We start from the raw sequence: 13900 nt of genomic DNA on the forward strand, positions 1-13900 counted from the left end.
TCTAGACTAGATTAACACTTAAATAAAAGTTTCTTGTTCTGGATCTGGCATCCCACTCAGTTCCACATTCATACTATATATGAATGCATGTGTGTGCATATGTGCACACTCGCACACAACGATGCATTCACAGCCATACATATGGTGTTCAAATTGCTAGTTTCTTAGATCCATAGACTATATTATTATTAGTCTTGTTCATCCCACTGAACATTCATGTTTAGAAACGTAAATAAGAGCAAGCCTTGTATCCCTGCAATGACACTCGGCAAACCACGAGGCCGCATGGAATTATGGTCATCTTTCCTGGCTCAATTGCATGCAGATATACTTTGCTTAGCTCTCCTGCTGTTAAGAAGTTCAAATTCTGATCTAATATTTTCACAAATATGCAGGTAGACATCATAAAGGAAGTAAGAAGACATCCCTTTCACCTACTTACAAGAAAGGTTATCACGCAGTGTCCCATTTGCCATAAATTCATAGACGAGCATCTGCAGCATTGAAAGAGGGATCAGGAATGCCTGACAGCAGGAACACTCTCTTAGAATAAAAATTTGACTGAGAAGTACCTGTTCCCCTTCATCATCACAATATCCAACTAAAGAAACAAGATTACGATGATGCACCCGAGATAGAAGCTCTATTTCTGTATAGAACTCATTCGACCCCTGTAGCGATCCCTCCTGTGCACGCTTAATTGCAACCACCCTTCCATCAGCCAACACCCCTTTGTAAACCTTTCCATATCCACCTTGTCCAACTTGCATTGAATCGCTAAATTTTTTTGTTGCCAAAGCCATCTCTTCAAACGTGAAATCTTTCACACCAAGAACCTTAATAAGCTCTTGTCGATCATTTTTTCCTGTACCGCACACAGAGTTCCACAAAATGCTGTTAGCTGTAAAAACAAGATGACAATAATTCTCTTATACTTGAAAATATCGTTGAATGGGATGGAAATTCATGTAGCTTCAAATCATACGTTTACAAGAGAAAAAGCGTGAATATGGTCTACCGCACAGAAAAAGGCCAATTGCTTTCCACAATGTTTATAATGGGCACCAAGACAGGAAGATAGGAATCTGTGCCTTCAAATAAAAGACATCTAGCTAGTAGAGCACACACAAAACCCACACACCAAATTGTGTCTCTAACATTCTTCCAGAGGCCTAAGTGTTCCATCCAAATCATACTAAAGATCATTCTGCATGTTATGTGTTTTTTAAGTGGCTAAGTTAGATCTCAAGTGTGATAGAAATGAACAGACTTGAATTGACATTGTAAGCTCCAGCTACAAAATTTGTGGGTGCTGGATCTAAAGGTACAGGACCAGAAATTTTATGTGGAGCCACCCAGGGATGCAAGCTGGTTACACTTTATTCAATTCCACATTAGCAATAAGGACACTAAGACTACATAGTTGTGCAGTCATCAAGTGACTCTCTTATTAGTTGCGCTGGTTAGTCATGGCCCCTTTAACGTTTTATGTGTGTAAATGTCTCTCTACATCTCCTTTCAATATTAAGTAATCCTAGGATATGAATTCATTCCTCACCTAAGGTAACTTGGAAAGCATTCAACAAGCATGAATGTGAAGTTATGTTTTTGTATGAAACGTGGCTGGCTTACATAAATTATTTTTTCTCTTTTTCTTCTTTTCTTTTCCCTATGAAAAATACTTTTATTAAGTATGAAATAAAAGGACAAGAGTGGAACACTCAAGGAGAAAATACATCAAACATAGCATGAGAGAATAGTGGTGAAGTGCCACTCAAATTCTCTAAACATAAGCAAAACCTGAATGAAACCAAGAGTGTGACTGAAAACGCAACAGTAGAGCCGAGAGAGATTCGGAGAAGAAAGGAATGCCTCTCCATTATCTATGAAAAAATGTCCTCCTAGTCAACACTGATCTCAAAGTCCCCTACATCCTAGACCAGACAGCCATCCCGACTGTGTACAATATCGGTCCAGATGCGATTCATGGCATGATCTAGGTGTACCTGGGTGCTGTCTGTACATCTGGATCTCCAATTATGCCAAGTTGTGGTACTAGTAACAATTTCTCAACTCGTGTTCACTAACGCGGGTGGAGGTGTATACAAAGAGTCAAGAACAGTGTCCAGTAGACAATCTACAAGGTGAAAAAGACCAAGAGGAGAGCTGCCTCTCATAGGAAACCTAAGGCCTTGTCAAAGAAAGCCATCCCACTGGGCCCCAAGTAATAAACACAGTGGAAGAACAAAACCTGCCCAGAAGTCCTCAATCCCTGCCCCAGTAATCCTTGCCTGTCCAGACTCTTTACTCCCAGAGGCAATACTGAACAAACTCAACAAAGCCAAGCACGAGGGCACGAGGGGTCAGCTCCAAAAGTGTTCCTCACTCCAATCCCTCTATGGTGAAAAGCCAAAAGAAAAGAGTGATCATCGTGTTCTTGAGGGATTTCCAAAGACTTCTCCAAAAAGACCTTTTGCAAATCTGGAGAGATGTGGAAGCTCTAGATAGCATCCATCCGCTGGCTCTAACCTGAGATTACTGACTATAAAGTCAAAGAAAGAAGGCTCTTGGAGAGATTACCTGTCCCATTCACTTGGGTTTCACTGCAAAAAATTTATGCAAACACATCCAAAAGGCCAAAGCCTCCAAATACCGAAAATGTCCTTCGGACATGTCATGTGCAACGATTGGTATCTGAAGTGTACTGGGGTACACAAGACTAGCTCAGATAGCCTAGGGAGGCTTAGGGCTAGGCAAGCTTGATTCTCGGGTTGAGTGGCAAGGGTACGAACTAGATAGAGGTCTCTGCTATTTTTGGCGCATTGAGCCCGAGTCTATATAAGGGGCCCATAGGTTCAATTTTCAAAGAGCCGATGGGAGCAAGTCTAGTTCCCTAGTGCAAGGTCTGATCCTAGATTGAAGCGGACGCACGCCTGCATCTTAGCATAGCCCAAGGCCCGAGAGCAGATCCAAGGCCTCTAGGCACCACCCGGTGGCATAGTTAGGTCCGTACGTGTACGGACATTTTTTCCGTACTCCATCCATACGTCCATACGTACGGTATTCCGTTCGAGGTGTTTTTAAAAAAATAAATAAATCTCTGTGGTGTGTGTTTTGTTTTTTTGTTTCTTTGGTTTTTTGTTTCTGTGTTGGGGGTTTTTTTTTTGAACCATTTTCTCATTATGATGTGTATCAGTGTGTTATGATTCTGCTTTCTTCATTTGTTGTATCTGTTAATAACAAAAATGAATTTGGCATGTTTGGACACCGAGAATTGAGAATATTGTTAGATGATTTCATTGATGTATTCCCTGCACAACTGCTGAAGGTTTACCTCCAGAACGAGCAATAGATCATCGCATTAATTTAGTACCTGGGGATCAACCTATTAGTATTCCACCTTATAGGATGAGCCAACCCGAGGAGGACGAGTTAGCTTCACAGCTACAAGACTATCTGAATATGGGCTATATTCGCCCAAGTAAGTCACCCTGGGGTGCTTCTGTCCTCTTAAGAAAGAAGAAAGATGGTTCGTGGAGAATGTGTGTAGATTATAAACATTGAATAAGTGACAATTAAGAATAAATACCCTCTTCCTCGTTCAGATGATTCGATAGACCCATTGGCCAGAGCGAAGTACTTCACTAAGATTGATTTGCGTACGGGTTACCACCAAATCCGTATCTATGCTAAACACATAGATAGAACTGCTTTCCGTACTAGGTATGGCCACTACGAGTTTCTCGTATAACCTTAATTTATTGAAAGCTGTGCGGTAGGTTGCCGGATTTGTCAAGTTACTAAGGTAGAATGCCTTAGAAGCGCGGGTTTATTACAACCATTGCAAATCCCAGGTAATAAATGAGAAATATTTCCATGGACTTTATTACCGGTTTGCCTAGAACGTTCAAGGGTCATGACTCCATTTGGGCCAAAGTTGACCGTCTGACAAAGATGGCTAGATTCTTACCTACTAGATCGACCATAACAGCTCTTCAGTTAGCTCACGAGTTTGTGGACCAATTGTTTAAGCTATATGGTTTGCCTTCCGACATAGTCAGTGATAGGGACTTTAAGTTTACAAGTAACATTTGGACACTTGTTTTTGAGAAGTTGGAAACTACTCTAAGTATGAGTTTCTCAAATCATACGCAATCCGATGGCAGCACAGAGAAGGTTAACCAATTGGTTGAAGATATGCTTCAGGAATATGTTTCTAAGAGACAGTCTTCATGGGAAGATTATCTCCCCATGATAGAATTTGCTTATAACAGTGCAAAGCATTCAAGTACAGGTTACAATCCTTTTATGCTTATGTACGGGTTTCAACCATATCACCAGTTATGGTTGGGTTCAAGGGAATTAATAATGATGCTGCAAGGACGTTCTTGCAAGACATGCAAGAAATGTTGCAGTTTTCCAAAGAGTCTGTTAGAAGTGTCCAAGATTGGGATAGATTTTATACTAATACACATCGTTGACCCAGAGAGTACTCTGAAGGGACAATGCTATATTTGCATATTCCCAAGGAATCCAAGAGCCTAAGTACTGGTTTGGTTCCGAAAGTATTCCCTAGATACTACTGTCCATTCAAGATTATTAAAAGAATTGGACCAGTTGCATATAAACTAGAATTGCCTCCTGATGTTAAAGTCCATCCAGTTTTTCATGTCAGCAGACTGAAAGAGTTACTGGATGCAGATGATCAACTTGTTCCTCCTCAAGAAAAAATAGAATTTATTGATTTGACTTTCATACCACACAAACCTCAGAGTATTTTTGAATTTCGTGAAAGACAGATTCGGAATAGAACTATCACGGAATACAAGATCAAGTGGAAGGATCGTGTTGAGGAGGATGCAACATGGGAGACATTACCTAACCTCCAGAGGACATTCCCAGGTTTTCTTGCGAACTCACGAGTGAGTTCTTAGAGGAGGGCAAGTATGTCATGTGCACGGATTGGTATCTGACATGTACCCGGGTACACAAGACTAGCTCAAGTAGCCTGGGGAGGCTTAGGGCTAGGCAGGCTTGATTCTCGGGTTGAGTGGCAAGGGTATGAACTAGATAGAGGTCTCCGCTAATTTTGGTGCATTGGGCTCGAGTCTATATAAGGCGCCCATAGGTTCCAATTTTTAGAGAGCCGATGGGAGTAAGTCTAGTTCCCTAGTGCAAGGTTTGATCCTGAGTCGCGGATGTGCGCCTGCATCTTAGCATAGCCCAAGGCCCAGTAGTAGATCCAAGGCCTCTAGGCACCACCTGGTGGTATGGGACATTAGGCCTGGTTGGGGAGTTCGTGCTAGTAGCTCAGCTCGTGGCTCGGAGGGGACATCTCCTGATTCGGGATCGTATCCCGTAGGTATCATGGTTGGGTGGTGAGCAGCCTGCTCAAATTCCTCATGTTTGGTGTGTTCTTGTTGCTTGCAAGTCAGAGGTTTCAGGAGTAATGGGGTCATGTCAGGACAGGGGCCAGTGTATCAGCCAATAGCATAAAACCATTTCTCCACATGGCCCACTACCCTGGCCAGCTCAAGGTGTGCAGCCAAAGTAACATTTTCATAGACACACCTACCTAACCTGCCCTCACACTGCACCAAGAAGACCGATGTGTTCCCACTCTGTTGCACATGAGGCCGAAGGCTTGCAGTCGAAGACTAGTGCCAAAAAAAGACCCCATCCATCTGATGTGTCTATGCTGTCCCCCATGTCCAAAAGCCCATTCCAAAGGGATCACTGCACCTATCTGAGCAACTTTTCTGCCACTCTCTAAGATGACTAACCAAAAGAGTTCTTTGTTCTTCAGGGAGGTCCTTAAAAGCTTTCCAGGATCCCATAGAGGAAGCAACACCTCTCTCCCATTTGGACCACTGCATATAACTTGAAGCTCTTATAGGTCTACGAAGGTCATCCAAGACCGATTCATTCCACATGAGGGGATGCCTATCAATGTCATCCTACAAAACGGAGAGAATCCTCCTCACACAAACCTTGAAGCTGTGCCAAGCTCTCACAATAGAAACTATAAGAGGTGAGGAAGGCATCTTGAGATCTATGACATGAAAATCCAGCACGTGCTCTCCAACCACTCACCACCTAAAGAAGGGATATAAGATCTAATGCTACATAAGAAGACATCCTTCCACGGCTCCTGACTTGGCATGAGTCCCTTGACAACAAGCTTTGCAATGAGAATCAAGATCAATGATATTAAGTCAAGTGTGCTTCTAATCAATTGAAGGCTTGCAAGACTTCTCCCTGCCCACATCGAAGCTACTAGCTCCACCCCTGTCCTCAGCCTCTCCGTCACTTGGCCTGCAACCCAAACACCCCGCCCCCCCTACCACCTTCCTTCTATACATCCTTCCTCCCCTTCCGCCCCCACGCCACCTCCTTCCTGCCGTTCCGCCTTCTTTTTCGCCCCTTCCTCTGCCCTTTTTCTTCTTCTTGAGCTCCGCCCCCATTTCTTTGTGCCTCAACCCGCCCCCCCTCCCCCCCCCCCCCCATCTGGTTCTACGCCCCTCCGTCACCCTTTTCTGACTCTCGTGCTGCCTAGGGACAGCCTTTCCTGGCTTCTCCCCCCGTCGTGCAACCCCCGCTTGCCTAGCTCTATACAGCCTGGTTTGAAGGGGGTTCCCCCCCCTTTTCTGGTAGCATTTGTGTTCACAGAGCTTCTTCACTCAAATCTGGTGTTCTACGTTTTCAAGGGCTTCTTCATGACCTGCTCCCCCCCCTTCCCTTTTTTGGAGGACTTCAGCAGGACATTCTGCCTACTGCAGACCCCTTTTGGGGCTTTTTAGGATGGTTGCTGCTCCTTTTCAGAACCACGACACCCCCCCCGCCCCTCCCACCCCTTTCTCTTTTTCCTTTTTCCATTCCTCTCCTCTCCCTTTCCTCTCTCCCCATCTTTCACTCTTGCCCGCTAGCAGCTCAGTGCTTTTGCTTTTTTTATGCTTGAGAAAGTAATATTGGTGGTGACCTTGTGATTTAGCAAGACAGGCTCACATGGCAGCTCTCTCGCCCCCCACAGCCGTTCAGATTTTAATTTCCCTGAAGGACAAGCAACAACTGAAGAATGCCGTCCAGTCCCTCCAGAATAGAGCTACAGTGGGCCGTATACTAGGCCTGATATTCCAGAGGAGTTAGGTTCCAGATTGGATCCATGCAAGCTTATTATAGAGGCGTGCTAGAACCCTCTACTTCCCGTGCATGGGGTGTATGAGCATGATCATATTATATTTTTGTCTCATAAGCCTTTTGGTTTTTCGCAGGCGTTAATAAATCAATCTTTCTTCCTTTCTTGCGCGAAAAATGGCATCGTAAGCATCCCCTGCTAAATCTATTGTTTATAGACATGCCATTGTGATTTATCACATAAATACCTTGGTATTGACACAGTTCACTTATGATCAATAGCTAGTCCGTTTATTTGGGTGCATCTCCAGCTACCTAAGAAAAGTGCTTTTCATTTTCTGAGATCTATGATGGTTTTCTTTCTCGATTATTGAGCAGTCCTAGAGGCCACCATGTTAGGAAAGGTCCTTTATGATGATACTATACTGTCCTCACTGAAAATACATTCCTTAAAGGACATGCTAAACAAGGACGATTGCATTTATAGTTTTTTTTTAAATAACCAAAATAAAGAGTCACTTGTTTATTCTGCTCAGAACAAATAGGGGCTCTCCAGCCAAGAAATCATGAGAAAACACATAAAAGAATACTTGAAATAAGAGAGACACCACTTCTGAAAGAATTCTTAATGTATGGTATCCTCTAGCCATATTGAAAAAAATATATGTTTCACTTCAGCATATTCTAAAATCAAATTTTGACTCAATCCTCTTTTAGAAAATCTGGTACAAAGTACAATCAATAATACCTGATTTCCTTGATGCCAGGGCTTTATAGTGACCCCAGTGTCTAAAAAGAAGAAGCATAGTCCCAGCCACTATTACTGCAGTGAATAGAACAGAAGCAAGTAATATGCCAGCAAATGCTCCTGTACTCAATCCATGACTGCTTATGATTGATATTGTCTCTGGACAGCACAAATTGAATAAAATAAGGTGAGTCCTGCAACCATGCTCATTAATGCCAGATAAAGTCTTAACTTACAAGTAGCACAGCAGGTATGGTTTCTTTGTCCATTCAATAACAACATAAATTGATAAACACCACATAAACTCTTAACTAAGGTAGCACAATACGTATGGTCCTTTAGCTCATTCAATATGAAGATCCGTTGATAATCAGCATGTGGTCAAATACTTACGATTGTAAGGATATGTAATGGTGAAGGCTATCAATTCAGTTGGACCAAATACTGGGCTATCTGGAATCAACCAGTCACTGAAAGCATTATAAAGGCGAATCACTTCCGAGTCATTGAATTCGTGTAATGGAAAGTTTGGGAACAGTTTGATGTTCATTCTCAGTCTTGAACTTGGTTCAATACTAAAGTCGGCTATGTTCACTTGATATTGGAACAAGCTCAGCCCATTTGCTAAATATTCTTCAAAATCATTTTCGAACGGAGGAAAATAGGAGATCCCTGGACTTTTCAATCTGTACCCAACCAAGAGGGGGGAAGCACAGATACAACGACCGAAATCCTTCACAATACTATATACTAGCTCCTCATTCTGAGATGAATCACATGTATCGTTAGTACATCCAACTGGCAACTGAATAGCAGGGTTTTCATCACTGATACTTCTTAAATCTAGAGCTGAATTTCCAGGTGCACACTCTTTGCCTGTTGAATTGTTGCATGCCGGATTTCCATTTAGCCTGGTCAGTTAAGGATAAAATGCAAGAGTTATACATCATATTGAATTTGCAATACACTAGTTTCTAGCATCACTTGACTCTCTGAATGGACAGCCAATATTACCAAAATGTCACATTTGATGGATAGCTTGTGTAATTGTTTACTTGCAATTCGTTGTTTCGAAGGTCTCTACAAAACACAACAGTAGCTTCAATCAAATTCAATGGAGCACCAAAAACTCATACCATTAGCAGTAAAATTGAAACAGTGGGCCAAAGAATCTTCTCTTACAGAATCAGTCTTGATGCTGGTGAATTGAACTTTACTCCAGAATCAATATTAGACGGAACCTCTCCTGCCAGCTTGTTGTTTCTCAACTCTCTGCCAAAAAAACGACTAGTTGAAACTCATGGTGGCAGACCTCTGGAAACCCTTTGTGCATTCTCCATCATCATACATGCAAACTTCAAACCATGCAACAGAACAAGCATGAACTAGGACTTATGAAAGATAATCTAGCAAAAATATCAAGCCTCTTCGGTTGCTATCTTTCCTATTGTTCTGAGAAACTTATGGACATTTCGCACCATACAATTGCAAGCTGCACAATGCCAGCGACCACACCATTTGAGTCATGATGATTGATGGGAACGGAGATATTATGTCCTTAAATTACTGTCAGACTCAGGAGAGGTGGGATTAGACATCTTCAGAGGCTGAAAGAACCTACAAATACTGGAGATTGGACATATTGGCGAGACTGTCCGGCAAACTCTGATTGAGGTTATTGTACGACAAGATACTGGAGAGAAAACCATACAAAAGTGAGAATCAGTAATAAGGAATTGCTTAAAATAAAAGATTTGAAAAATGACTGTAAAGACGCCTTTACTTAACTATACTGGTCAATAGGGATAGTGAGGGTTTTTACATTTTCTTTCATTTTGACATATTCTGTTGTAATCTGCGTGTATTTGCCTAATTTGATTCCCTTCCAAAAATTTATTTGACTTCTTTTCCATAGACAGAACATAGTCACCTTGCCAAACGTTAAGACTTACACTGTTGTAAGGTTTACTGGAAGGCTTCCAGAAGGAATTGCACCAGTGAAATTATTATAGCTCAAATCTCTGAAGATAAATAATTCAGGGTTAATAGTTATGAAAGGGGACTATGGAAGATTAAAAAACACCAAATACAAAGGTTAGCACCGTGCATACTCACAAATATTTCAAACTTGAAAGGTTAGCGAGGCTTTGCACAGTTCCACTCAAATTACAGTTTCTCAAGCTCCTGAAAAGGCAAAAAGCATATCAATTTAAGTCGCACATAGATATGACAAATCCAAGGTCAAGGTCCTTGGTGAGGGTGACATGGCACTAGACTAGGTGGATCTAAGGCTAAGGGACCTAAATGCATGAAATGTGCCAAGGGGCAAATGGTTTTAATGATATCCCAAGAGAGGGGTAACTGATGCATTAAGGAGGGACCCTAAAATGAAGACATGTGGCATACTAGATCCATCTAGGGAATTTTGGGGCTTGGTGGAAATTAAGTAAGCAAGAGCTTCAACGTAACGATTCGGAAGAAGAGAGAACTTACTACTACCACCGAGATCGGCTGGGAGGTGATTTTGTGTGCCTGTGCCCATGATTCGATGTAAAGCTAGGAGTAAACAAGTTTGCATTTAATAATGTGAATGTCTAATCTTACTTTGATTTTGGGAGACTTGACTGGCTTTAACCCTCCCCCCCCCTCCCCCTTCAGTAAAAGAGACTTCTTTTAGTTATGAAAGAAACAGATGAGAAGAAACTCAAGGCATACATAATCATGTGGAGCATGAAATACCTGTGGTAATATACCACTCAAAAAGTCAGAAAGAAAGAAAGAAAGTTTATTAAAGTCTTCAGAAGACCGATGGGTCTATGAGACTCTGAAAATCCTGATACAACAAGCTGTGGTAGTGGAACTACTAAACGAGCATCCATACCAATGTAAAATGCAAAAATGCAGAATGGCAGTACTAAGTCCTAAGTACAACATAGTCATGTCGATGGTCGACTATATATCAATCTCAGCATCATCATCAATATCATCATCATCCTCAGCAAATAAAAAACTGATTAGACTCCCAGACAGGCAATGAAGTTGCTGGCTTGGAGACTGGGCATTTTAAGGATCTGTAAATGCATTAAGAGTTGCTCTGGTTCTTCGTGACTGGGCGATTGTGTAGAGGCATCTTGGCTCTTAGCGGGTATTTATCTCTTGTTTCAGACTGGCATAGGCAGTGAGCAGACTAATAGTTTCTGGCAATTTTTAGATTAGAGTTAACTGAGATTGTTTCTTCGACTAATGGTGTTCGGGATTTGCAACCTTGTCAATTCCCCATGCTTGGATTTGGAATGTTCAGAAATTCTCTCTTTGGGGGGTGGCTGTTTAATTGGGCATAAAATTGTCTTTTATGTAATGAAGTGTGGTCTGGTATTGGACTATGATGTGGGTGGTGAAAAGCCCCTCTTGGGAGCTTGAAAAAGTCTTTCTATGTGGACCTGGTCATGCATTGGTTACAGCTACATGTGCATGGCACCTAGTAACTACTCTCTACGATTGACATTTTCTGATTTATAGTGATTCATGACGGTCCTCGGAAATCCTTTTGTCCCGCGGTGGTCTGAAGGGTTTGTAAAAGCTGCTGCTCATGAGGAACCCCCGAGCTGCTCTCTCCGTGTGTGTCATCGTCAGGCAAGCCCAGCTTGCTGTAGGGTCCCTAGGAACCTGTATGCACAGTCTATTGTAAGGACAAAAGACCCTGTCGGGTTGAGGCTGTCTGTCCGAGTGATTCGGTCCTGGGAAATCCTTGTGTCCTGCGGTGGTCTGAAGGGTTTGTAAAAGCTGCTGCTCATGAGGGTCAACCCCCGAGCTGCTCTCTCTCTCTGTGTCATCATCAGGCAAGCCCAGCTTGCTGTAGGGTCCCTAGGAACCTGTATGCACAGTCTATTGTAAGGACAAAAGACCCTGTCGGGTTGAGGCTGTCTATCCGAGTGATTCGGTCCTGGGAAATCCTTTTGTCCCACGGTGGTCTGAAGGGTTTGTAAAAGCTGCTGCTCACGAGGGTCAACCCCCGAGCTGCTCTCTGTGTGTGTGTCATCGTCAGGTGAGCCCAGCTTGCTGTAGGGTCCCTAGGAGCCTGTATGCACAGTCTATTGTAAGGACAAAAGACCCTGTAGGGTTGAGGCTGTCTATCTGAGTGATTTTTTGTCTGTCGGTAATAACATAAGTATTATTCCATCTTACATTTTGTTATCATGGAAGTGTAATTGAATCGGGTAGTTATTTTATGTGACCTGCTTGTAAAAGTTTAAGAGAAATGAAGCAGCTCGGGTTCTATTTTTAAAGACTGGGCATATAAGGTAGCAATGTGCATCTTAGACCCACAAGAAAATTTCTTACCTTAGTCTGCTTTTTGTTAGTGACCGCATGGTGTCTATCTCTTCTTTTTCAATCAGTCCTCATTTGGGGGACAAAAAATGAGTGCTTACTGATCAAAAGAAAATCCTTTGTCGGGGATAAGCAAACATGTCAAAAGCTGGATGGACCCGCTGGGATCTACACAACCCATTATCTGTACAGTGCCCTCAATTTAGAGTAGACCATCTTGAGGACACTTCTTGTTTTACTTGTCTGCCATCTCTTGCCTACAATAGGCCCATTAGTAAGTGTTCCATATGTATCATTCCACTAGATTGGGAATTTGAGCCATAGGCTGCTTCAATCCTGAATATGGTTCAATTGGGGTGGATGTCTTCCTTTAGTATTGATTGTTACACTGGGAAGCCTAAGGCACAAAGATGGCATGGTCATCAGAGGTTACGTCAATAGAGACCACAAATACAACCCGTTCATAAGAGAAATAGATGGACTGAAAGTGACCACTATAACAGCTCTTCAACCCACAAACACAATAATTGTATCACAGATGAACCCATAACCCATATATTTCATCAACCTCTTGACCGCTTTCAACATCTCACGCTCTCTAGACTCCACTAAGCTAGAGACATAATATTCACAAACACAATATAGACAATCCTTCAAGGTGATTTATCACAAAGGCAAGCATACATAACATCTATCAGCGCTGAAGCTAGGGAGCGCTTCTCCTACAGGTCCAATCTCTGCTGCAAGATAGGAGCAGCCTGTCAACACAAACCAGTAGCCTGTCATATTCTCTGTTTTCGACCCTTTTCTCTGCAGATTTTGGCCACAATCGCTTCTAGAGAGTTGTAGATCTTGATTTCAGCTTCGCAACAAAAAAATCTCTTTCAAAACCAAGCTACGGATAAAAAATTATCGCAAAAATCGTGACTGCTTCTTTTCCTGGGGAGGTGCAACTGCTCTTTTTATCTACATGCTCTTTTGCCACGCCTCCACTGGCCTATCTACCATTAGTTCCACCATCAACAATCACTATCTACCTTCATCCAAATAAACTTCTAGTCCTAGCATGCAAACATGACCTAAGATACACAATAGTATCAATTCCGCCTAGTTCCTAGCACTAGCAGTTCAAAATCTGCCTATCATTTTCGCCCACCCCTCAGCTGAGGACATTTATGTCCAGCAGTCTCCTTTTGCTTTGCCTTGTTATCCTCCTGAATCAAATGGAAACAAACCAATACATCTCCTCCATTGCTCACCACATATAAGCAAAATAACTGGATCAAAAACCATCTTATCTCCTACAAAGCACAATTGTACCCATCTCTTCCCTCTATTAGACAGCGGCCACACAGTTTAAGCATCTTTACACACCAAGCTGTCATGATTAGATAAAGCATCCAACGGCAAGCTATCAATCCATACATCTTTTAAGGTGTCCCGATCCATCATCTTGTCAAATTCTTGTGCCACATAGGGATCCACCCACACATAGACATTCGACAACACCAACTCGTTTGCAGCATAACACTGCAACACTACTTCCCTATCCATGATAAGTACATCCAGAAACTCTTCTACATGTGCCTGTGTGATCAACTGCTTGTGCAATGACCCCTTCAAAATATCCTGAGCTACAGCTTCAGAAGAAAGTACTTGCATCTCCTCCTTTATTTCATGAGAAAGAAA

At 42.3% G+C, this 13900-nt stretch overlaps 1 protein-coding gene across 1 annotated transcript in view; it reads right to left on the reverse strand.

Annotated features, from left to right (window-relative positions):
* LOC147894433 (putative LRR receptor-like serine/threonine-protein kinase At1g06840) overlaps nt 1–13900 on the reverse strand; it is an 81228-nt gene that overhangs the window by 13065 nt on the left and 54263 nt on the right. The window contains exons 9-17 of the mRNA XM_087384415.1: nt 9998–10066; nt 9835–9903; nt 9504–9575; nt 9065–9154; nt 8897–8962; nt 8276–8793; nt 7883–8041; nt 573–865; nt 443–494 (exon numbers count right to left, since the gene is read on the reverse strand). Of these exons, the coding sequence (XP_087240541.1) occupies nt 443–494; nt 573–865; nt 7883–8041; nt 8276–8793; nt 8897–8962; nt 9065–9154; nt 9504–9575; nt 9835–9903; nt 9998–10066 (1388 nt within the window). The remainder of the gene's footprint in view (nt 1–442; nt 495–572; nt 866–7882; nt 8042–8275; nt 8794–8896; nt 8963–9064; nt 9155–9503; nt 9576–9834; nt 9904–9997; nt 10067–13900) is intronic.

The sequence above is a fragment of the Dipteris shenzhenensis genome, chromosome 14 (assembly GCF_047967505.1).
Source record: "Dipteris shenzhenensis isolate YYH24624 ecotype China chromosome 14, Dip_SZ_1.0, whole genome shotgun sequence".
NCBI classification, from domain to species: Eukaryota; Viridiplantae; Streptophyta; class Polypodiopsida; order Gleicheniales; family Dipteridaceae; genus Dipteris; species Dipteris shenzhenensis.